The sequence below is a fragment of the Echeneis naucrates genome, chromosome 18 (genome assembly GCF_900963305.1).
Source record: "Echeneis naucrates chromosome 18, fEcheNa1.1, whole genome shotgun sequence".
In the NCBI taxonomy this organism is placed as follows: domain Eukaryota; kingdom Metazoa; phylum Chordata; class Actinopteri; order Carangiformes; family Echeneidae; genus Echeneis; species Echeneis naucrates.
In genome coordinates, this window is record NC_042528.1 from 4,186,259 (window position 1) to 4,212,558 (window position 26,300).

At 42.6% G+C, this 26,300-nt stretch overlaps 1 protein-coding gene across 2 annotated transcripts in view; it reads left to right on the forward strand.

Annotated features, from left to right (window-relative positions):
• The window catches only part of stim2b (stromal interaction molecule 2b), a 32,164-nt gene extending 7,189 nt beyond the window's left edge, over positions 1–24,975 (forward strand). The window contains exons 2-12 of one of the 2 annotated variants that reach the window (XM_029526633.1): positions 7,797–7,927; positions 15,941–16,052; positions 17,450–17,561; positions 18,694–18,809; positions 18,943–19,120; positions 19,218–19,395; positions 19,484–19,645; positions 20,297–20,397; positions 20,823–21,061; positions 21,139–21,328; positions 22,435–24,975. In XM_029526633.1, the coding sequence (XP_029382493.1) occupies positions 7,797–7,927; positions 15,941–16,052; positions 17,450–17,561; positions 18,694–18,809; positions 18,943–19,120; positions 19,218–19,395; positions 19,484–19,645; positions 20,297–20,397; positions 20,823–21,061; positions 21,139–21,328; positions 22,435–23,068 (2,153 nt within the window). In that variant the 3' untranslated portion in view covers positions 23,069–24,975. Of the gene's footprint in view, positions 1–7,796; positions 7,928–15,940; positions 16,053–17,449; positions 17,562–18,693; positions 18,810–18,942; positions 19,121–19,217; positions 19,396–19,483; positions 19,646–20,296; positions 20,398–20,822; positions 21,062–21,138; positions 21,383–22,434 lie in introns of both variants that reach the window. The other variant, XM_029526632.1, reaches the window with a different exon arrangement.
• Positions 24,976–26,300: the final 1,325 nt, after the last annotated feature.

Below are 26,300 nucleotides of genomic sequence, written 5' to 3' on the forward strand. Positions count from 1 at the left end.
CTATTTCAGATCAAAGGGGTCACTCATTGGGACTAATGCCGTCCAACTCATTAATTCTTGTTGTTCTAAAGAAGCATTTTGGGGTTTTTTTTGCTGCTAATTGTTTTGGATTTTGTGGTTTGACACAATGTTGATTTTTAGTCAAAAGAATCATGAGATTCAGCTGATTGAATGCAATGAGCTGCTAATCCATTTTAGCGCTGGTATCAGCAGAATGTCCTCTGGACCTGCAGGAGCCACCTTGACTTGATCTGGTCCAACATGGACCCAGATTCTGTTACACATCTAAGGACATGATAACAGAGTGACTTACTTTCTTCTTACACTTCTGTTGAAGCTCGAAGCCTGTTGCGGTTAAAATTAGCTAATTGCTGGTAGGAGATGCATCTCGTCACTCAGTTGTTGACATTTTGACATTGTGTTCAACATATTTATTGGATCACATGGGAAAACTCTACACTATTGTCAGTGACTTCGCTTTTGTCTTGATTTCCTGACTTCCACACTGATATTCATATTTTCACCATTTTGAAAAAACATAACAGGAAGGTAAAAGCTGGCTCAGAGTCAAACCTCCTTTCTGCTGTCAAGTTACAGTTTAGCCGAGCGAGACATTCCGGTGCTAAATGCAGTGACAGAGGTGTCCGCGACCACTGACTTCTACTTTCAGTGCCCCTTTTCAAAATGAACCTAAAAACCCGCACGGTCTGACATCAGCTTGTTTTGACAGACCTTGTTGGTTTAAAGGGAACAGTAAAACTTTGGACATGCTGTTCTGAGTGTTCCTTAATTTCTATCTGTCATACTAAATCTCTTCTGAGGCCATGCAGAGGGCTGAGCTGTTGATTTGGACAGCACAGATATTTATATTTTGCACACATCCCCAACAACGCTGTGCAAATTTAACATCCAAGAGGATGCAATCATGAGTCATAATAAATCCTGCAGCATACGGGAGCGTCATGCAGGACATTGCTTGTTTAACTCATCTGCGTCCTGCTTTCTTATCTTCATGTCAAAGTTGGCACGCCTCCAATGAAGGCAAACAATCAAAATAAAACATGATCCTTCATAATTGAAAGACAGACATTGTTGTCAGATGACATTTAGGGAAGCAAATAATATTTATAAGCAGTTGAGTTCTGTTTGAATTGAATGTTGTCTTTTAAAAGACTAAACACAACGTTTTAAAAAGGAATTAAATGTGGAGAATTTTGAAATCAAGGTTCAAATAATGGCTGTTATTTGCTTCTAAACACATCTGGTTTGTTTTTGCTGCCGTTTTTTTTTTTTTTTTTTTTAAATCTTTCAGCCAACAAGGTCAGAGGACATGGGGCAGTATACCTAAACAGAAAGCTTCTCAAACGTCCACTGGGAAAGTCTTAACCCTCAGCTTTCTTTCCCCGAGGCCACGTTACAGACAGAACACTTAATCCCAGCTGAGCTTATCCAATATGTACTTTCTGGTCACTTTTCTGCATTAATAGAGCCACATGAATTATTTTTCATTGTGTTTGCTGCTGCTCAAAATGCCTATTGGTTGCACGAGTGCGTCACATCCCATTAAGGCATGCGGTCAATGCACGATGGGTTTTTATCACACTATTCGTTGTTCACTGTTAACTTTCAAAGCCGAGCATGTGATGTGTTTCTCAGTTCAGCTGCCGGCTCTGTCTGTCTGTGGACATATAATCCATTAACCTTATATCCAGAGAGCATGTCGGAGGCCGAGGCGGCTAATTAAATGAGCACTCTGCCTCTTCTTGCCTTTTCATTCTCCCGACCTGCTTTGGTCTCTGGGGCCCGCCGTGCACATCACTTTCTCGTGTTCGCGGCTGTTATTGAAACATTCCAGGGACGCCTGGGCGCAAGGAGTGTCTCCTTTTCTGGAAGTTTTTGGTTCAGACTTGGTGGGCCTCCACACGTTTTGCTCCACTTGTTCTCCCCCTGCTTTATTTGCCCCGCTCCCTTAAAAGAAAAATCTGTGGCCTAAGTGGAGGATTACTGATGCCCGTTAAGGTGGCTTCCATGGGTACGACCCTGATTCAGTGGAAATGGCTCGGTTTTATCTGCAGTTTCAGCGTGTGCGACTGCAGCAGGCTGAACTTTTATCTGCCCTGTCTGACACTACTTTGGATTCACACATTAGTTTCCTTCCTTTACTACAGCTGCCTGAGCTGATCCCGCTCCACCTCCACCTGTATTACATAATGTTTTATTCTCACGTCTTGTTACATTTAGCGAGGCCACAATGGATGGGTCAGGTTTTGTTGAGACATGTTGATTCAGACAATATATTCAGCCTTGGCCTGGGTGCTGGTGCATCAATGAATTAAAAAAAGAAAAGTTTTGATTATTGTCTAGGAAAAAGTTAAATTGCAGTCTGTGAATGGCAATTTGTTGTTGTGCTTGCTTATTAATGATTTTTGCTTTCAAATGTTTGAATGCCCAAGGGCACTGTGGAGATTTAAAAAGCTCACCTGTCACCAAAACAGCAGCTGACGCATAACAAAAGCCTCAAAGCCTGGAAAAAGTTTAGTTTTTATTTTGCGAGGGCGCTTATCTGATTTTTAGATATTTTCTACTGCCTGTCAGCTTCTTTCCCTCCTGCTGATCACTTCACGAAAGTCATTCCAGAGTTCTTTTTCCGAAGTTTACTGTGTCACTGTGTTGAATAGGAAAAAGCAGAGAGGTCAGTTCTTCAATAAATGCTCGTGATCTTTCCAATTTAAGAGCTTGTGTAAAATGAGAGTATAATGCAGACCCTGTATTCTGTATGCTGCTTCTTCCACCTCACGCTCTCACTCTCTCTGATTCTCTTTGCACAAGCTGGTGGCATTTGTGGACGGCTAATGATATTTGTGTCTTATTAATGGCTGCTGATGAGCTGAAATGGTAGACTCTCTAGAAGCTTTATTTACTTGCCTTTAAGACCGACCCGTCACTTTGACTTACGACATTGCCATATGGGCACTGGTTACAGGGGACGCGTCTGGTACACATTCCTCCCTGTCTCCCCACTTTCACATGATTTGGAGCATCTCGTCTGTGCACCGAACACATCGCTGTCTGGATTTATTTTTTTTTTTAGCTGGGTTCTTAATGATCGCAGGGTATTTGGCCAGTCATGTGAGGCGCCCCTTGCAGCAAAGGCCATCCACAGTAAAACGCAGACATAATGTACGCAACATCTCATTTATCTTTCACATGGTAGATACATATATGAATGTGTGAAAGCTGATAAGAGATTGGTGCGGAGCCAGCGGGTCTAATGAACTGCTGACATGGCTGTCACAGCACGGTAATATAGTGTATGTACGGAGAAAGATGTGCTATGGGTGGGCCCTGCTGCACAGAATGGCTGGAGAGCCGAGTGACATTCAAGCAGGAGGTCTCCTGAACTCGTGTTGTAACTGCTGTTGTTATATCACAGCTGCAGGACTCAAGTTCAAGACTGAACGCCTGCTGTGCTGAAGTATCCTCGAGCAAGATGACGGTCCAAAGCAGACTGGCTCAATGATCTTCCTGGAAATGTGAAACTTTTGCCAGACTTTTCATTTGGTATCTTGGGGCTTTAATCTGCATATGTAAAGGTGCTTAATGAAAAAGAAGTGGTCAACAGCTTAAAAAAAAAAAAAGAAAGCAAATAGCAATGAAAATGTTTTGTGCAGTACAGAGATGATTTCAGGCTTTTTAGTTTTCTTGTTTAGCTGTTTGTTTATGACCTGTGGTTGATGTCTTAATGTTGACTATGGAACGGTTCAGACTTGGTCTTAGCAGGTTTGCCTGCATATTTTTGAGCCCACTTCCTCATTGCTTTATCTCGCTTGGCTGGTTGAGTCTGCCGTCACCTGTAATGCCATTTAGCACTTCTCTTTCAAGGCCAGGCGCTATATATGTAGTCTTTGTTGTCTGTGTGTCTGCTATGTCTGTACTTCAGAGAGGCAGACACAATGTCTGTGTGAGAGCAGGAAATAGCTGAAGACGCTGGGAAATCTTTGCAGGGTAAGAAGAGACCGCTTCAGTCCCGTTGGCTCCCAAGAGTTGCATGTCAAACCCATCACATCCTGCATCTTAATTTCACGTCGACTCTGCCCGCACCCAGCCACTCCCCTCCCAAAGCCGGGATATTCTTACACTGAATGTGGCTCCACATCCAAGATTGGGTTTGAAATGAGATGCAGTCAACCTCCTTCTCCCTGGCCGAAAGCTCTGTGAGCTGTCAGGGCCTGATAAGAGGTGTTGATGTCCCAAGTCCATTCAAAAGTCCACCTTTTCTTTAGTGTGTACAAACACCATCAAGTGCATTAAAATGATGTCTTTATTTTACTGTTGCTTTTTGCTTAATTTCTATGATAAATGTCTGAAATCAAATAGTTTTTAAAAAGAAAAAAGAGCAAAGAGTACACTTGTTCATTGTTCCGTGCTGTTTTTGACCATCAAGCCAAGTGCATCACCGAATCATCGTCAAGAAATCTGTCACTATGTTACAGTTCCCTCCCCGTTGTGATGCAGAATATAAATAGTCTGGTCTTTTACATTTCAAAATGTGGTGTTGTATTAGGAGAAGATGCAGCCAGTCTGAGGTGAAAAAGAGTGTAGAGGAATTAATTTTTTTCCTGTTGTCACCTCTGTCACATTAGCTGAACGTGAATAAATGTTTACTCTATCTGACACTTTGTTGTTTTTACCATCTGAATAGACCAAACGCACCCGGAATTTAGTTACGGAGTTAACTGCGTAAACATGTCTGCATGTCACAAGGGAGCTGGTTCAAGGAAGTCCCCAAAAAGTCACAGTAAAAACGTTAGACACCGCACACTCATTTTCCTCTTCTCCTGTCACCCACTTAAAAGCTTTTTGCAAAAAAATAAAGTCAGAGCTGTCTTAATGGAATGCATATAGCATGCAAAAAAATAGATATTTTGAAGTGCTAGAACTCACTTTGAAGGAAGCAGCTGACAGTAAGTGCTTTTGTTATCAGATTCTTTTGAAGCAGACCTGCTGCACTTTGTGACAGCTTGCACGCATTTGTGAGTTATAGCAAAGTAAATTACTGTACAGCCACTTTCCTGTTTGTGTTTGCCTGCCGTGAGTGTGTACTTAACATCTGCATGTGTGTTTTGAGCAGGGGAGACCTCTGCCATTGTTGCACTCTTACATCCTGACAACTGGGAGCCTGATGGGTTAAAAATAACCCAGTGCTTTTCCAATTTTGTCATCTTTTGGGACAGCTTCTCCCAGCTGTTTTTATTTTTACGTGCGTCCCCCTGGAATGCTGGGGGTCACCGACAGCAACTTCCTGTCACATGGTTCCCTCGCTGTGTCGCTAGCAAATGTCCCGTAACACACTCAGGCATACTCAAAAAATAGGGCACCTGGGAAGGAAGGCTTTGTGCTGTCATATTTCTGAATTGCACGCCGGGTGGGCTGGCCAAAATACTGTCAGTGAATGACAGCGTTTTATCTCACAGTTGTCTTTTTCTGTCTGAGCTTCAGAAGATCAGAAGATTTCTGTACACATGCAGAACAGAATTAGGCCGCTAGTATAGAAGAGAAGTGAAAATAAAAGAAGTTCAACATCATTGAAAGTTGTGATCAATTCTGACATCCTGGTAAAACAGAAAAAAATTAAACTGGGACTAACAATAGGATGTTCAGTCATCTGACAGAGAGAGTATAAAACACCAGTAAAGTATTTGAGTTCTGCCTGTTTAAATAACCAAACAGCCAAATAGATATGCATGCTATGCAAACAACAGGCTATGTAAACGGCCCTTGCAAGCTAAGCAAATGCATTATGTAACTTGTGTCAGGCATTAGATGCTTTTTTTGATGGGACACAGATGGACATGGTTGAAAAGAGGTTAATCTGGAAGAGCTGTATTATGTTGACAAAACTTCCTGCTCTTCATAGAGGCACTTTTGCAGCTACGGTCTTATTTTAGAGAAAGCCTACAAAACTGAAGTGTGGCGTGTACGGCTGGTTTGTTTGGATGAGCATCCATTCAGTACACCAGCCTTTTAAATTAGAGGTCAAGGAGGCCAGGTTCCCATCATGCAACGTATCTTGCGAGGCCAAAAGTGAGCTGGTGATTCTCTAATTGCGGCAGCTCGGTCAAAACGCATTCATGTCGAGTAATTTGTTTAATGCTGCTGCAGCATCGTGTTAGCAGGTGGAGATTTTAAAACCACAGTGGCTATCTGTTTCCCAGAGAACAACCTTTCAGCAGTCCCAGTCCAGTCACAGTCCTGGTCTCCCAGTGTCCTCTCCCTCAGGTCCAATCAGACCTCTCTGGATTGCTGAGTGTCGGCTCTATAACTAATATCATCATCAGAGACAATACCCTACGGTGGCCTGTAGGTTATTTGTGCTTGTGCATATGCTTCTTCTTTTTCTTTTTACATTTGAGATTTGTAAATGTGGCTCTTGCCAAAAAAAAAAAGAAAAAAACAAAAGACAAAACTGATTATCATAAAAGCCTTGAAAGAAACTGAAGGAATTTAAGTAGCCTGGAGGCCCTCAAAGCCTACGTTTCATGAAATTCCCAACGAATGGACACTTCAACTCTGCAATGTTGCCAGTTGTTTGCTTTTATTTTTTCCTGTTGGCTTTTCTATAGCTCCTCAAACAGCCGTTAAAAGCCTGATACATGTGTCGGGGTCCACGTCACCTTCCAGTTGTTGTCTTGGTGTTTTGTTTCAGCCTCAGTTGCTGTTTGGCTTTGTGTCTGCTGCCAAAATGTGGCGCATCAATATGTATTAGGCCTGGCGGGACTTGGACCCACAGTTTAACAAGCAGCTAGGTTAGCTAAGCTTTTTAAAAGTCCTTATGTATCTCTTTTAGGACGGAAACGTAAATCCTATTAAAATGTGGTTTCTGTATGTGTGCGTGTTTGTTTGTGTACCAGCTACTGATTTGTGGTTGTTCAGTTCTGTGTGTGTTTTGTGGCTCCGCTGAGACACTTTGGATCCCTGCCAGCTCCAACTGTCCCTGGCTTGGAAGGCTGGAAGTAATGGGCTCACTTCCCTGGTGGGACGGGAGGTGGAGTGAATAAAAACAAAAGGGGTTGGGGGGCTCCTTGGGGACTCTGCAGGGATGGCAACAGCACACGACAGCGTGCTGCAGGAACCCGGAGTGGACTGTGGCCTGCTTTATTCATCCTCAGTTACCCAGTCTGTCATTCTTTTAGTCTTTAAGTTATGACAAAACTTCAGATTCAGTGTCAGAGCCTTGTTGGAAGTACATGTTTTTTTTTGTTTTTGGCTTTTTCTAGGATGACAATCAAAGCCATCCACAGAAATGTGTCAGACGATGGATAACCTGTTTTACTTGCTGGAGTGATCTTATGTTGAAGAATTTCAGGAGAAGCTAATGGCACATAAACTCATTTTACAACCTGTCCTTCTTTTTACATGCAACAGGAGTGCGTTTTCCAAAATGCCTGAAGGGCGGGTGAGGTCAGGCTGCTTAGCGTAGGTGGAACAAGCCACAGGCCTGAAAGGGTGAGCTCAGGAGGAAAATGAGTCTGCCACTAAGCTCCTGTGGAACCAAACATGTGAGGGAGACGATGTCAGTCATGCAAAATCGGTTGTTTCTTTGTGCTGCCACCTGCAGCTGGAGGCAGAATCCACACAGGTGTACATAACTCAGAGCTAAACATGTAAACATGACGCATTAGTCTGCAACTATGCTAACTGTCTGTGACACACATTCATGCTGATTGTGTAAACTTCTCCATGTGGTATTTAATCTAATCTCTGACCTGAGCTTTCCTTTGTCCCCCCCCGTTCAGACCCCTGTCTCATAGTGATGCCACCATGCATGGGGGAGGCCGACCGCTTCAGCCTGGAGGCACTGCGGCACATCCACAAACAGCTGGACGACGACAACGACGGGGGAATAGAGGTCAACGAGAGTGTGGAGGTGAGCTCCGTCAATCCACATCAGGGGCTTTGTGTGGTCACCTGACCTCCATGCAGAGGCATAATTAATATTAAACATCACAAGTGTGACCTTTAAGGGTTAAAGTGGTGTTTGCCAACCTGGGAAATGTGACCTCCTGAAAGTGTCCCAAAGCAAATGAGATTACTACATGAATAAGAATGGATGACAGCCATAATGAGCATCAAACCACTGGGATCAGTGGTTCAGTTGTCTCATTGCTTCATGAAAGCTGAGCTAATTTGCTCAGCTGACATTTCTTTTCAGACAAACAAAAACAAAATGTTTCTGATTGTAAAATCTGAATGTTGTCTATGGGAAAGCTGATTTGGATTTCATGCTGTGGTTGTTATGGACTTGCTCCTGTTGCCACCACTCCAAAAGCCCAGTAGCTCATAGAGCAGCAGCTTAGGCAAACCAAAATGCTTGTTAAACCTGAAGTGTTGACATGAGAATTTCTTCCTGTCACCTCAGTAAGTGGATCACCACATTCAAGTAAATATTTACTTTTACAGTGCAAAGGGTGACTAACTAGTTTGTAGTGACGGGGCCAGGCTCCATAACTGCTCCAAAACATCAAACCATTTTAATATTTAGCAGTTAGTCATCAGAGGAGAGAACCAACTGGAGTCAGTATTATTTATTTCCTTAGTGCTGTTTTTACAGACATAATTATAACACTTTGAAAAAAACATATTGAATTATTATATGTATCTTTATTTTAGTGCGTGCATGCACAAAAACATCTACACAATCACATGATCATCCTGTCCTTGACTGTGTATTGTTAGTGTGACAAAGCAGTCCTTTATTTCAGATTTCATGTCATTAAAATTTGAGCTGAAAGTGTCACGAGAACAAAAAGTTGACAATCGTGACACTCGCAGTTTGTCATCGTGTGTGTGTGTGTGTGTGTGTGTGTGTGTGTGTGTGTGTGTGTTAGAGGGTCTTGAGAGAGGGGGCCCCATCCCGGTGAGTGACTAGAGGCTGACATCTGAGAGCACTCTGACCTGCCATGCCCCGTGCATCTCTTGGTCATCAACATCCTCATACATTCAAGAGAAACCACTTGGGACACTGGTCACATTTGATGTGCGTGTGTTTGTGTGTGTGTGTTGGCAGGAGTCATTTTTAACTGGTAGAGAAGTGCTGGTGTGAGAAACAGTTATACCCTGCAGCCCAGTGAAAAGCTGGGCCCTCTATGTGGGGGTGATACTTGTGTGAGAAAGTGTCACTCTGAGCCTCTTAGCCCAGTTTCACCCTTTGTCTTTATAAGGGAAATGAGTTGTGTTGGCTCCGTTCCGGCAGAAAACACAAGTTGTTTTTGCCTTCGCTGATTACTGAGAATTTCCAAACTTCTTCACTCGCCTGCATTGGCAGGAGGCGCAGGGTTTCATAACATGATGGATGATCCTTTCACCAGTCACGGCTGTCTGTAGTTTTATTGAGACACACACATTGTCTTGTGTGGACTTTCCTGGGCAGGTTAACTGATGTGAAGGGAAAAGATTCGTTTGCCTCTCACTATTAGAGATTTAAAAGTCTACTGCTTGAAGAAAAACAATCAAGCAAACAACAACAAAAAAGAAGGCCAGCTATTTCAAACGATTCATTTCTTCAGATTGGAGTCTTTGGATTGAGCGTGGCCTACTTCTCTGGGGTCAGGGAACGAGATGGTTGTCTGGCGTCACGGGCAAAATCCTCATCACAGCTTTGCTAGCTAGCTGAAACTGTACACTCAGCCAGCCAAAAAAAAAAAAAAAAAATCCTGTGGTACTTCCTGCTTTTCCTCTTCTACCGCTTCTTATGTTACCCCAAATTTAAGAGGATGACTAAGACGAGTGGAAGGTCATATTTGTAATGCTAAAACCATGGTCAGGATATCCAGTTTTTCATGACATGCATTTCAGAGATTCTTCTGCTGGTGGTAAGGATGAAATGAGGTCTTGCTGTCACAGAAGTATTGGAGATATATGGGGACAATGATATTGATGGCTGTGTGGATTTGTGGAGCATGTAGGGCAGTAAAGGAAATGATTTATTAATCAGATCGCACAAACTCGTAAAACCATATTTAAAAGCTGATCAAGACAACCGTTGTGGCTTCTGCATTTTAGATGAGGACACAGAAAATTTAAACGTTTTTAGCAAATAAAAAGAAAGATGGTTTTTCAAGCATAAATGGGAAACAGTGATCTTAATTTAGAAAATGAGATCATGTTGTATGGACAATGACACGAAACCAGCAAAAATGTTTAAGCACACAGTTGACTTTTCAGACGTGGAGTCTGTGGCCAGACTTTTATGTCATCTAAGTACTGAAGGCAACATTAGGTATTAATGGGCCTGTCGTACATTTGTGGCAGTTTAAATATAGTCTTCAAACACTTAAGTTAGGCTACGTTGTCTTCAGAGAGCCTTCAGGTGAACACCTGCTTTTTTTATTTTGACTTAACATACTTGATTTCTTTAGTCAGGTGGATTTAATTTTTTTTATTTTGCTGTTCTGACGTTTTCTTCAGTCTGACTCGATCAGTTTACTTTTGAAATCCGCATTAGTTTAAGCCTTTAAATTCCTCTGTATCTATACACAAGTCAGTGTTGCTAAGTTACAATGACAATGAACCCTCACAGACCTATTAACACCAGCCCATGTTACACAGCTCGTATCAGTGCTTGGTTTCTGACTCATTGAGTTCATATATGGGAACAGGACAAGTTGTGTATGTTTGTTGAACGTCCTCGGCTTTCTATCGCCCTTCGGATTAATTCCCATCAGCTACATGATGGTCGGCAGCATGGAACCATATTTCCTCCAATCCTCATTACACACAGAAGTACCTTATAGCATTTGTTGCTGTGCTGAGGCAGAAAGAGCAAACAGGGAAGTGGTGAGGCCAAAAAGTGTCATTCTACAGAGATATCAAGTCAGTGTGGTGAAGAAGAAAGGCTCTGGATGGTGCTTGAAGTTGATGTTTGGAGCAGAGAGTCACAGCAGAGCACACAAAGCCCTGAGGGGATGCGAGCAGATAGCGCTTTGTCCAAATCAATTAGCTTGATGAGGGTAAAAGGTAGATTTTGGCAGTTTATGACTTACACAATGTCAGTTTTACAGCGCAGTCTTATTTTTTGCCATCCCCAAAGCTGTTTTCAGATCTAAACTGCCATCCGTCTGAATAAATGCAAAAAGAAATGCACTCTTAATGTGTATTTATATTCTCTAAACCAATGGTAATTACTTTTTTACTGTCTTCCCAAAGCGTCTGTAACTGGACCACCGTGGAAGAATATCAACAGGAACCAAATACAGCTGTATCCCAAAGACATGATACTGTCTCTGGTGACTCTGTGAGTCTGGGCATCATCTCGCAGTCACTGGGGACAGCAGGTGCATGTCCTCTCCTCGAGGTGATGGGGCCAAAGAGACGCTTGGCTGGATCATGTTGCATCACTTTGAAAGTGCAAGGGCCCAACCCACATCATAGCAGAGGGGGGTTTATTAGTCGCATCTTGGTGTAAAAACTGGGCTTGTTCTACGTCTGTGTGAGTCCACACACACATATGTCCTACGTGTGTTTGGGTTAGAGCCATCAGACGACATTTGAGGAGGTCCTACTCGTTTCTCAAAAGGTTCTCCAGGGTGTTTGTTGGCCTGTCTGGGAATGTTCTCTGGGGAACATTACATTTAAAGCCTCAAATAGAGACATAACACTCAATGTGACCTGCTCTGGATAATGTGGACAGTTTTTGTTGGAACTGCTCTTTACCGGAGGGAAGGAAAAAATAAGTTTGACAGCATATTTTGTGGGTTATTTTTGGAAGATGTTGCTGTTCAGTGTCATTTTAAAATTATGTGAGTAACATAAACAAAAGTGCACTCATTGTAGTCTGGGTTAGCACAGTGACACGTAGCCCACAGTGATGTAAGTTTGTGTTGTGTGTTGTGTAGTTTAAGGGAGGTTTTTACACACTTTTTAAGTCAGTTTGTCGAAGTATCTATTTTGTTGCGAGAAATATTTGATGAGACTTTGATCTAAAGCAAAACTTTTTGCAAAGATTTTCATAATTTGGATCGTTTAGAAGGGAAAAAAATTAAATGAACCCAGCAACAGCAGAGACCTCTGCTGCTCTAAGAATCTCACGATAACACTCAATTTGATTTCACTTCTAAGAGAGAGTGCACTGTTATGTGAAAGACACCCTCTTTGATCTCGGCTCAGATTTCTGACTTCTGTAAATAAAAGCTTGAGGAAGATTAAATCATGAAAGTGATGGCCTCATAGCTGAGGCTGCTCAGTTGTCATGTGTGATAAATCACTTGCACTCCAGGTAGTTTTGTGTGTTGTATAAATCAACCCCAAGTACACAAAAGTTTTTGTCCCAAATTTAGGACACATTAATAACCATTAATCAAATATGCAGCTAATCTGCAATTTCACCCACCTAATGGGCTTGATTAATGTGGCAGTATATCATGGAGGCATTTCCATAATAGATGGGCGATGGATGTAATCAGTTTTAATAAATTAGTCGAGTTGATGTGGGCAGATGGGTCGATAACGGGGTTCAAGGAGTCACAGCGAACTGTTAGAGAGCAGAGGCTCATGGGAAGCATCTCAGACTTAGACAGCTAGGGGGATCGGGGGAATCTGGAATCTGATGGGAACAAACATGTCTTTGTTTGCCACTGTGTGTGTTTCGACTACGTGTCACACTCAGAATTTGTGGCTGTTGCTGTAAACACACATTCCGTACGCTTTGTTTTTAACGTGCATTCGTTTCGTTTGCTCTCTGACGGCCAACGCGGTGCGGCTGTAATTATCAATTATCTCAACTCTTTACCACAGAGGCCACAAGGCAACCACACAATAGCTCATCACATGCTTTATATGACTCTATGAAACATCACAAAGATGTCTTTGACCAATATGCAAATCTGCCCTACCCGACTGTCCAAAAGCAGATTTGTGATGTGGCACTTTAAGCTACTACAAAAAAACAGCAGAGCTTCTAATCTTTGTGTCACTGTTGTAAATATTTTTACTTGAATCCTCCGTGAGTTATCTACTACACAATAATTCTTCAATACCGGAATCAGATGACTAAAGTTTTATCATCTGAAAACAAAACGAAGGCAGTTGGTCTAAATAATAAATTTAGACTTGAGTTAATTTTACTGCCATTCTTCTATTTTAGCTCCTCTGCATCACCAGCAGGACTTCATTTTTCATAAAGCACAGTGAGCATTAAGGGCTTTGAGGGACATTTGTCTGGACTCGCACTGCACACATTGAGTCCCTCCAGTGACTCAGCAGACTGTTGGTTCCTTTAGCTGTTTCCTGGCTTGACGTCAGAGATAAAACTCATTTGCATATATATTGTGAAAGAAGAGGGCGAAGAGAGGGAAAAACAGCAAAGTCCAAAAGTTTTAGGCCTCATTTTGTCCACCACTGATGTCAGGAACAAGCTTTTCAGACCCAAATGAGGGCCCCCCAGGAAATCCTCTGACGTGGGTGATCACAGGCTACAGAATGAACTGATTAACAGTCATTTTGGGATTATTTGAAGGTTCAATATATTTCTGTAGTTTCTACAACCCTGTGATTGCAGTAGGTGTTGCAGTTTGTCCATTTCTGACACAAATACCATTTTTCTTTATGCATCTGTTGGATCCACTCATGTGAGTGTCAAGATTCTCTTATCATGTATTTTGTCTTTATTATCTCTAATAAGAAAAGCAAAATGAAACCATCAACAGGTCACCACTTTGTTCTGCACTACTATATCAGATTGGCATAAAACTGAAGGAGAAACAAAGTCTTGCAGAGCTTTTACTTTTTATTTTTGCCTCCTTGAGGAAAACTATACATTCAGGCAGCTTTAAGAGGAAATCACTGTTGTTGACTGAAAGTTAGAAATTGTCGCCCACCTAAAGGATTACTTTATCAAATGGTTGTAGATTGATAACGTGATGTGAGAATTCAGCGCCTATTTGTCCTGACACGTTAAATCTCCAGTGTAAAAGTATTTCCTGTCAAAGACAGATTTTATATTTTCTACCATTTTCTAACATTTCTTGGTTGAGATAGCGAGCTAGCAAGCAAATCCTTTTGTGCATGACTTTGTGTTCATGAAATAGTTGAATTTTTTTTTATGTAAATGATCAGTTCTTACCAGTGTTATTAGAATATATTTAAATGAGTGCATGTGGCTGGATTGAATCTCACAGCAGATTTTTTTTCTGTGACAGCGAGAAAATGTGTGCATGGCGGGACACATTTGTAGCAGGCGGTGTCTCCACACCTGACTGCGATTGTGTATTCGCTGTCAGGCTCGCAGCGCTCTTTGCACACAGTGGACATGTGAGAGAGCTGGTGTTTTTGAGAAGCGTGCCGGTCTGTGTCATGATAAATGCAGCAGTTTGCGATGCTTTTAGGACCATTTTGAGGGTTTTGGTGCAGTGGAGCATTGATGATGACTCGTGTCTCACTGCAGGCATCTGACATCTTTCAAGCTGTGTGGGAATCTGGGTGTGTTGTTTTATTCTCATCAGTTCAGACATGAAACTCTATCTGTATCTATGATTCATTGCAGAGAGAAATGTCAAAACACCCACTTCAGCATTCAATTTTACGTGACTTAACACGCTGTAGTCAGTCATTGTCACTGATGAGTGTTCTCCTCCAACTTGAACTTTCTTTGTACCCTCTGGGTTTGTGGCAGCTTTTATTTGCTGCTGACTTGCAAAGACAGTATGTGTTATGCTCCAAACAGTACATTCAGCTCCCCTCTGATCAATCCGAGGCTGATAACCAAGGAACTTTCAATTCCTCTGTGAATTCACACTTAAGCATCTTTGCTAATGATTCCACCAGCTAAGCCTCTCTTTACGGCTCCCTTGGCTACAATTGCTACTTCCTGCTATCTTACAATATATTTATATTAACATTAAGTTGCTTCATGCAACTTTGCATATTTACAAGTTGTCCATGAAATTATTATGTACGTATCATTTTCACACAATTCCTCCAAAGGAGGAAAAGTGCAGTAAAAGATTTAAATGTAAGAAAGCTGGACATTCTGTGAAACAGGCTCGTTTTCACTCTCACTGTGTGTGCATCCATTGGCTGGCCTTCAGACAAGGCTAACCTGGCTTAGCCTGAGAAAAATGCCAATAACAGCACCTTTAACTTTCACTGCTTGTTATTTCTTGCAAAAACTTCCAATTCCAGCTGTCTGTCTTGCCAGGAATTTCTTAAACGAAGAGTTCTCCTCCAGTCTTTGCCTGAAAAGTGCAGCAAAATCTTGCTGTAGTTTAGCAAAATTAGAAAGATCTAAATCTCAGTACATGCTTCCAGACTGGCGTGACACTGGACTTCTGTAATTATTAATCAAACAGGGATGCTCTACACAAAGACTGATGCCAGGACCTCACACACCAACACGCTGCTCTGAGGTGAATGCTTTCAGCTGTTGTGTTGTCAGCCATCCTTCTTGTTAAGGTAACTGGCAATTCTTTTCTGCATTTGTTGGCTATGTTTTTTTTTTTTTTTTCTGTGCAGGGGTATTTAGTTCTAAGCCGCTTCTAAAGGAAGCGAGCCAGAAACAGACACACACAGGTGGAAGTGTTGCTTTTCTCTTTTCAAAGTCCCTAAAAGGAAGAAAGGCGAGTGAAAAGAAAGTGTGTGTGTGTGTGTGTGTGTGTGTGTGTGTGTGTGTGTGTGTGTGTGTGTGTGTGTGTGTGTGTGTGTGTGTGTGTGTGTGTGTGTGTGTGTGTGTGTGTGTGTGTGTGTGTGTGTGTGTGTGTGTGTGTGTGTGTGTGTGTGTGTGTGTGATCGTGATCCAAAGCCAGACTTTTAGGCAAAGCCAACTTTCGGCGGTTCCCTCTGTCAAAACCACACATGGACATACATAGAAAAGCTCAGTCTTCTATGTCTCAGCAGAGTCCATCGCTGAAAACACTCATTTTAAAATGTGTTTCTCCTCTCTTCCTAGTTTATAATAGAAGACATGAAGCAGCAGCAAACCAACAAGCACAGCAACCTGCACCGTGAAGACCAGCACATCACTGTGGAAGAGCTGTGGAGAGGCTGGAAGACCTCTGAAGGTAATACAAAGTTAAACAAACACATCACCCTTTCATTCCCAGAGACACACAAAAGCTCGCTGAGGCAAGCAGAGGGAGAATAATGGAAGGATCATTTTACCTTGTTAATATTTGTAGCTGAGTTAGTCATTGGGTGACAGACCCTGAATATAAAATTGCTCTTTTGTAGCGCTGCCATTTAAGTCTTTGACACAAAAAGAAAAATTATCCATGACTGAAAGATAAAAGTATTTTTTTTGTCTGCTGACAGCCAATTTAATCGACTTTCAACTGCAAAACATGCACTTGGTACTATAAAGGGTGCAACACTTTCCATAATTCTCACATTTCTAAGAAAGTGTTTTAAGATAAATTGGAATGAAAATATATTAAGAAGTAAACGAACATTTCAGGTGCATTAAACTGTGAACTTAAAAAAAAACAAAAACAAAAAAACAACTGATCATTGCAATAGGCAGGTGAGACGTCGTCCTCAAAGACACTCAACCATCGTTGAGTGTCTTTGAGGACGACGTCTCATGTGACTTTCCAATGCTCAGAAACCTGAAGTGGACTTCTATGAGATCAACAGCTCAGGGACTGAAGGCCAAACAATGAACTGCACTTTAGAGTGTGTTTACCGAGAATGAAGTCTGACCTCGTATTTTCTCTGCACAATGTGATATAAAAAGTCGTGTGCAGACACTCATTAATGTTTAAGGACTTATTTAGTCACAGAGCCCCATTTGCAATTCTGAGTGGTTTTAATCATCACTTGCTGGTGTTATTTTAATTATTAAGATGCTCAGGGGCAAATGTGTTTTTTTTTTTTTTTTTCAATCACAAACTTTTCTTGTAAATGAATTTTTCTGCTGCTCCTCTTATTTAAATTTCAGATGGGAGACAAATTCTGACACTAAATCACATCAGTGGTTTGTCTTCAAACGGCCCTGTCACACTAATCTGTCACTCTCAGCCTGTGTGTACTGCTGCTCGTTTGTCACTATGGAAGTATGTGTTGGAACAGCTTTTTAACATGCGCTCACATTCCTGTAGTAATTAAAATCAACATCCTGGCCTTCTGGCTTATGTACAGCTGTAGATATATACGGTGCATTTCTTAATTAGGATTTTTTTTATCCTTTCATGGCTCACACTGGTGAAGAATGTCCCAAAAAAAAGTCAATCATGAACTGTAACTTTTTTTATTCATGACTCTACGTTTAAACTGTTTCATCTAAAAAAAACAGTAAAATTTAGCTTGAGCATCATTCGTGATTATTTGACAAATTTTCATGCTGAATCTTTGAAGAAATTGTACTTGCTGTATTTACTTATTTCAGAGCTGTTTATTCTTTATTCTTCTGACTCATTTGGCTAAACCTGCCAATCCTTCTGCTCTTTCTCCACTTCTCCAGTCCACAACTGGACCGTGGAGGACACGGTGCAGTGGCTGAAGGAGTCGGTGGAGCTGCCGCAGTATGAGAAGAACTTCCGGGAATTCCGGGTCACAGGGAACACCTTACCTCGGTTAGTGCAACTTCAAGAAATGCCATTTCTTTGGCTCTAATTAAGATGCTCTTATTTTGCTGGCCAGTGAAGCTGTTTATGAAGTCTAGCAATATTATGATCTTTGTTACAAGACCCAGAGGCACCCTTAGTTTTCATTGCTGTTTAATGCTGCCCACTGCTGGTTGTAAAAGGCACTACAAGGGGAGCATGACTAGCCTGGTCAGGTACATTCTGCACCTTGTTCATTAGAAAAAGCTTTCAGAGGCTTCTGGATTTTTTTCTTTTGTACGGCCAGATCAAGGTTTGTTATGTGATCCTAAGCAGGGCCAACAGAGCTCAGATGGATGCAGGTGACTTTTTCTGGACAGATTAGTTACTTCAGAGTCCTCAGAAATTCCCTGAATTCTTCCACACGGAGCCATGAGGATCAAGTTGTTGATGACGTAATCTGGGATCTGACATTACAGGAGAAACTAGCGCTTGCGGAATGTGACTCGCTTCAAATTGCATGTACGGCATGATTGGACCAGAGGGGGTTATTGAGGGGTTTCATGTTACACCACAGGGCTGAAATGATGTCACAGCAAAGGGGCATATTTCCTGTCTGCCATGGTGTCTAAGACGTTAGAGAAGATGGCGATGGCATGCCGACGCCCCTGGTGGGAAGATTATAAAAAAAAGAAAAAATACCTGGAGTTGTTTGGAGGATTTGAGCGATGTGAGGCTTTTAAGATCAATACTGATATTTTTAGATTGAGGCCAGATATAGTTGCAATTTAATCATCCATCAGGTTTCTCTTGCAATTTAATTTCTGTCAGTTGTGACACCTTTGGAGCAGCTTCAAACTGTCATGGGGAATAGTTACTATAGATTTGCAGCTGTCAAGTGTTTTACTTAATGACCTGGGTAGGTTGAAACAGAGACCGATAAGTTAGAGCCGAGAGAATGAAAATGCATGAAACACCCTCATTCAGCCATTGCATCTGCTTTCTTCGGCTGTGAATGATGTCAAGATGTTTGTTGCCTTATACCTTAGATATTGTTCATGTGACAGTGATGAAACATTTTTAAATCTGTAAACCTAATGAGAAAAGAAGTAACTGAACTCACTGCTTTTTTTTTTTTTTTTCCTTTGACTTCACATTTCAGAATAGCGGCAAATGAACCGTCTTTTATGTCGATGCAGCTAAAGATATTAGACCAGCGGCATAAACAAAAACTAAACCTAAAGGCGCTTGACGCAGTACTGTTTGGTCCTCCACTCCGTAAGTATGAACTGCATTGAAACTGAAATCACAGTTCGCTGATAATAATTACCATCTGAATTTCTTTTGGCTTGAAAAATGAACAGTATTTTTAAATGTACCAGTTCTCTCATTCTCTGCTCTCCCTTTGCAGGTCCACAACACAACTGGATGAAAGATTTTGTCCTGATGGTTTCCATAGTGATCGGTGTTGGGGGCTGCTGGTTTGCTTATGTGCAAAACAAATCCAGCAAGGTGCACATCTCTCAGATGATGAAGGATCTGGAGAGCCTGCAGCACGCAGAGCAAAGCCTGTTTGACCTGCAGAGTCGGTGAGGCCATCAGATTCAAATGTGAAAATGTGGATGCGATGTATTTAATCTGCTTTAAGCATCCTCAGCAACTTGTCTGTTTCCTCTCACGTCTCAGATTGGAAAAAGCTCAGGAGGAGAACCGGACAGTGGCGGTGGAAAAGCAAAACCTCGAGCAGAAAATGAGGGATGAGATCAGCGGCGCCAAAAAGGAGGCTCACAGGCTTCGAGAGCTGCGAGAGGGAGCTGAGTGTGAGCTGAGCCGCCTCAAATACGCCGAGGAAGAGCTGGTACAGGTAAAGTGGCCTGTTGGGGCCCGTCCACAAATGTCACTGAGATTATTCTGCATGCAACAGTAAAATGACCCTTGTGACTCCTGCGCAGGTGCGAAAGGCTCTAAAGCGAGCAGAGAAGGAGATGCAGTCGGAGCGCTCGGTCCCTGAAGCTCTTCAGAAGTGGCTGCAGCTGACACACGAGGTGGAGGTTCAGTACTACAACATCAAAAAACAGAACGCTGAGTTTCAGCTGTGCGTGGCCAAAGACGAGGTAAGTGTCTCCTTCCACTATCGGACTTCCTGAGCATTAAATCAGTCTTTGTGCCCCCTCGCAGCGTAATGTGCTCGAAGGGTTTTTAAATGGAAAAACATTTCCACGTGTTTAGGAACTTATCACTGCGAAGAGATATGTTAATAACTAATGGAAGCTGCTTATGAACATTCCTAAAAATGTTCAAAGCGTTATATTTAGAAATAACTGAACACATTACACACATGCCCAGTGCACTGTCAAATATTTTATTTCCTTTTTCAAGCTTTCTACTTTCTGCCCTGGGTACAGACTGACAGGAGATGACCTGACAGCTCAGCCAATATCACACCTACCTCAGTTTTCACCTTGCTCCTAACAAGCTGTAGTACATGCTGTGACCTGGAGCTTCTAACTTTTCAAAACGTTCATGCTTGCTGCTGCCACCAAAGCTCCTGGCGCTGGGCTGCATCCATCTCTCTGCAGTTTACAGCCAGTTTTGTTTAAAAGCAGCTTGGTGCAGCCGGGTAGGACCTATAGTACAAATGTAAGATATCACACATTACTACTGCAGTCTTTTGGCGAGTAGAACCGCTGCTAGAAGGAAATGGCATATCTCCCAGACAAACCTTAGTGTGAACTGAAATGATGAATGTTTTGTGTGCATTTCAGGCAGAGAAGATAAAAAAGAAGAGGGGCTCTGTGTTTGGAACGCTTCACGTCGCCCACAGTTCATCACTGGATGAGGTGGACCACAAGATACTGGAAGCAAAGTGAGACAACTGCATGACACACACACCATTAATGTGATGCAACAGTTGCTGAGTGACTGTAGACATAACATCAACATAATTTATGACTGTGGGAGAATTCATTGTGCCATTAAGTCAGCCACATCGGTATTGATTTGCATTAATGTGCTGAATATGACACTAAAAGGTCTTTGTGCCACATTAAAAGCACGTCATGTTATCATTATTATAGCACTGGTGCCTGCAGTTATGTATGCTATCCTACAGCATGTACTTTTGACCACATTTAAAGCAGCAACAAAACCACTTTTTTAATCTAGTCAGTATTCTTTGTGTGTTCAGGGATTAATCCAAAAGCAACAATATCTGGCTGCACAGTGTCAACTTCCACACAGCTGCAGTAAAAGTATGATACTCGCCTGTTGACATTGACCTGTGCTTATCAGGAAAGCCTTGTCAGAGGTAACGGCGTGCCTGAGGGAGCGGCTCCACCGCTGGCAGCAGATCGAGAAGCTTTGCGGCTTCCCTGTCGTCAATAACTCGGGGCTGCCGAGCCTGACGGCCAGCCTCTACTCCGACCACAGCTGGGTGGTCATGCCCCGAGTGTCGGTGCCTCCCTACCCCATCGCAGGAGGAGTGGATGACCTGGATGAGGATACGCCTCCCATCATTCCACAGTTCTCAAGTAAGTATTTCAGAAGACTGGAACGTGACAAACTTTCATCTGGTTCTAGCTTCTAGTTTTTATGTCTCCCCACTCAGCGGCGTCGATGATCCGACCTTCGCTGACGCGCAGCAGCAGCCTGTGTCGTTCCCGCCGGAGCCTGCTGAGCTCCCCGCAGTCTTCGCTGATGTCTCCAGACCCCGACCTGCTGTCCATGGCCAGCTCGTCCCTCTCCTATCACCCCGAGGCAGACGACGAACATATCATGTTCAGCTCGGATAGGAGGGGGTATGTAGCGGTGGCCGGAACGCCGCGGAATGGTTTTACAGTTTGGACTCACAGGTGTTTTATGCAGACATTCACACTGATGCTTTGAGCTTGGGGTGAATGGGATCATTTTCTCTCTGGATGTCATCTAGCACCTGGAAGACACATGAAATAATTAACAATAATTACTTATCAAGCAGGATGTTATCTCCCAAAGAAAATAGAACCAGATATCTTCAGCCAGATAGAACATCATTTGTCATTCACTAAAATGAATCAACAATTGAAAAGCCCATTTCATACTGTTACCGTTTCCCCTTAAGAGTGAAGTTTGATGCTGAGCCCTCTGTAGGTGTTTCCACTCAGTACCTGGGGAGGAGAACAAGCTGGTGTATCTATTTACCGTAATTTCTGACTATAGAGCACACCTGAATATAAGCAGCACCTGCTAAATTTAAAGAGAAAAACTGTTTTGTATATGCCTTGCTTTGTGCATTTTTCATAAGGGTGTGTGCACGAAGCACAAAATAAATGACTGAGCTGAAGAATCTAGTGTGGGTGCGTTTAATTTAATTCAAACTATTTAATTGGTCCACTGTGACCTGTTCAGTAATTTCATTGGTCTGATGTGACATTAATTGTATTGGTGGCATGAAGCTCCTTACCTGTAAAAATCCAAAAATCAGCCACATGTTGTTGAAGCTGCAGGCTTCAGGGTGCCTGTGAAAAAAGCAGCAGTTTATAAATGACAGTAAATGAAATTATCTTTCAGGGGCGGAGCCTGTTGATGACCTCAGAAGTAATACAGGTCATGATGACATAAAAAAAAAAAAAAAAAGAGGTTTAATTTGACTGGCAAAAAAATTAATCTCTATCCAGAAGTATGAAATATCTATCATCTCAGTGACATTACAAACCTGAGAAAAAAACAATCCCCTCATCCATTCTTGCTTAGAAGACACAGCATTAGCCGAGTGTCTCTCACAACCACATGTCCCTATTTTACAAAGAATTGTGAGACAAGTGAGACAATTAGAAAATTTGCTTTCCAACTGTTAAAAGGCCAGAGAGAGTCCTCTCCTTTTGTTTGGCTGTCTGAGTTGTGACCTTGGTGTCTCTCTCCTCAGGGAACCGACCCAGGAGGGCAGCTCTGACACAGACTCTCTCAACTCCTCTATGGGCCGCAAGCAGATGCCCACCCCCGGCACCACATCGGAGCCCCCCTACCGCAAGATCTCCCGTGAGGAGCTGCTGCTGTTCGGCCAAACTGTGGAGCTTCCCTCCTCCACCCCTACCCCCACCACCCACACCACCAGCAGCAGCAGCAGCAGCAGTCTCAGGGACTCCACGCCGCCTCCTCTCCCTCCAACTCCAGCCACCACCCCGTCGGGTCCGCCCTCCACCTCGCCCTCCCCGGCCCTGGAGCACCACTCATTTGCACACAGAGGCTCACCCGATCTCACCTGCATCATCCCGGAGTCCAAAAGTCTAATCTTCACACAGGGGGGCGTCACCTCGCCAACAGGAAAGGGCATGTACAACGGCATCCTGGAGAAGTCCTACAGCTTCAGTCAGCTGCCCGCCAGCATGCTGCCTAACGTGGGGCGTTACCCATCTCTAACCTCCCTGGACTCGGAGGGCCGGAGTGTGGGAAGGGAACAAAAGCTCCAGAGCACCTCCTCCCAGGACTCCAGCGACAATGGAGAGAAAATCAAGCGCTCCTCCTCTAAATTAAAAAGCCTATTTAAGAAGAAAAAATAAGTGAGATAGTGAGAGAGGAAAAAGAGAGAAATAAAATAAGGAGTTGTTTTAGCGGTAATACTAAATAAAAAGGACATCACTGTAAGCTAAAACATTTCATTTTCTCTCTTATTTTCCTGTTTTTGTCATCAAAGATGGAATGTAGCTCAGTCTGGGTGCCTCTAAACGTCCCAGACTGGTAGCCTTATTTTTCAATAATGCCTTTTTATTTAGTTCACTCAGCCTCATGGGAAAACCTGCAAAGGTCACGGAGAGGTCAATGAAAGGTCATGAGAGTTCCTGTCTAGGCAGCCACAACATGTGACCCGCTTGTGGTCTTCTATTAATGTTACTTTATGTTCAAACCAAAAAGCCACTATGCTTAAGGGCCTAAAGGTGCAGTCCATGGATTTATTTTCAAGCACAAAATGTCTGTCAATGTCTAGTAGAGAACAATGTTTGCTGTTCCTACTGAAAAAAAAAAAAATCTCAATAACTACAGCAACTGACGAAAAACACCCAGAAAAATAAAGGTCACAATTTGTATTGTGATATTTTTCTGACGACTTTCTATTTCTTCCCATTCAAAATTCTAAAAATGCATCTTGTGAAGTGTTTGAGTCATAAACCCATGTACTTATTCAAGTTCCCCCCCCTTTTTTTTTGGGGGGGGGGGGTCATGCTAAAAGTTTGTTGCACTACTGCTTTCCTGGTATTATGGGAAAGCGCCGCTGCTTGCGGAGTACATATTGAATAAAGATACAGAGATGAGGGGAAAACATGAGCAGCGGCAGTGAAAATGCAACACATAATGTCAGAGCCAAAATTATCTGATGCGTCTTCAAAGTCACTGCTTATGGACAGCTAAAAAACACACAGCTATGTGTGTCTGTGTGTGTGTATATATATATATACATACACATACACACACACACTTTGTTTTCACATTATGTTCTATAGATGTTTTTAAATTGAGTAGATTGGTGGGGGTCCCTATAATCTGATCTTTGCTGAAGAGAGTTTATTGAATATGCAGATTTAACCCATGCCAGTCTTGTCTCCTGTAATCTAGTTCTCCCTTATTACTTGATTAACTGCATCCTGCAGCCATACAGCATACCATTTCCTTTTTCCCCTCTGTCCCCATGTTGGTCCAACTTGGTGCCACTGACAGATTTTGATCAAACTGATGTGCAATGAATTCGCTTTGTGGGTGGAATGTCATGACTCTGAGGATACCTGAGTGCCAGGCAGTTGCTGGAAGGCCATTTTTAAAAACAAAAAACAAATGTAATTTCCACAGCCGATGGTTTTTTGATGGCATGGCCTCCCGCGTCTGTGTTTCCAGGTGTTTTAAAGATTAACACTAAGGATTTTCTTCAAAAAAAGACAAGTTTTGATCCAGATCTGTAAGATACACCAAGACCTGACCCCCCTCAACCCACCTCCCTCCCTCCCGCCACCACCAACATACACTAAGCTCGGCGCCGACCCATGCAATACGGTCCCGTTCCTCACCTCTGGGCCTGCACCGAGCGCACTGATGTCAAGAGCTCCTGCTTCACACTGTGATTTCTGCCTTCTTCTCCCCTTCATCCTGGTCCTGGCTGTCCTGCTGCTGCTTAACACGGCGGGTCGCGTGATGACACGATGGCCTGACTAAATGTCAGTGGTCGATGCCGTGCACAAGGTGTGTCCGGGTGACAGGATGAGGATCCAGCGGCCTCTGTTTTTAAAGAAGAGGGAGAAGAAAAAGAATATAAGGAAGGTCGTGAACAACACCGCACACAACGAAGGAAACAGGATACAACAGAGGAGAAAATGAATGTTTACGAGACAGGGGCTTATTTTTCTTTTTTTTGACAACATTTTGTGTGTGAATATTTGTATACTGTAGACAAATTAATAAAAAATTTTGAGGCATCTGAGAGGCTGCAGAGTCATATTTGCTGCCATGTTTTAAACTTATTTCGGTTCACGCATCACATTTCTGTCTATTAATTTCCGGGTAACACTGATGTGTTGACCTCATATTTCAGTCTGAAACGGGATCAGCATCAGCCTTGGCTTGGAGATGCATTGTTAAATGAAGCTTTGCAATACAAGACATGGCTAATTAGCTGCCTGGCAGAGAGGGTCTAACAACATACCATCAAATAGCATCCTGGGACGTGTAGGATCAGTTTTAACTTAAATTTAAATTAAGCTTTAAAATCTGATTTGAAATTCCAACCCCTGAGAAAATTGTATGATAGCTATTAATATACGCTGTGAACCTGTCTGCAGTTCAGCTAGAGCTGTTCCTCATTTCCAGCAGAAAACAGTTGTGACCCTCCGTTTGGAGCCCACTTCCTGCCCTCAGCGGAGAGCAGAAGTGTGGGGGAAAATATCATCCTGACACCTCATTTGTCTTGAGCGAGGGGAAACGGTGAAACACCAAAGAAACACATGCATGATTGCTTTATCAATATAAAGTGAACGTGACGAAACTTGTGTTGATATTTCATCAATTCGACACAGTAGGAGAGGAGCTGGTGATGAATGTGCTGTTTGGGCACCACTGTACACAACAACAACAAAAATCCCATCCCATCTTCTCAAAGCTCCTGATGGAGATGGAGTTAGAGCCACGGCCACATGATGTCAGCAGAGCAGCAGAAGAAGACAACCACAACAGCCACTCCCTGACTCCCATCCACATACAATCATGTTTTTCTAGTCAAGTGAAGAAACCTTAAAAGGTCCAGAGCTGAAGGAGCATTTACCTTTCTGTCATCTAATCTGAAGTCCTTACTTCACCGTTCAGGAAGGGCAGACTGGGACACATCATTTGCGAACAGATCTTGTTTTCGCACTCACCTGAGCGCACAAAGCATTTAACAAGAATCATTACTGCAGCATTACAAATCCAACACAATCAACAGTTTGCCCAATAGCATTGCGCTGTTTGCATATGGCCATTCAAAAGCTTCAAATGGAAAAGAACAACTCTGCAGATTTGACAATATAGACACATTTTTGAGAAGGCCACAAGAAATGATTGAAAATAATAAACCACATAAAATAACTGAGGTGCAACGCTAACAAACACACACACACGTCGAGGCAATGTTAAACATTGACTTATTTGGAACGTGTTGTTAAAAGCCAAGTCTATCTATCTATGTAGATATAGCATTAAGCTGGTTTGAAGCTCTGGCTTGAGAGAAGTGCATTTAAAACTACATTCAGCTGCTACTTAGGCCGATATTCT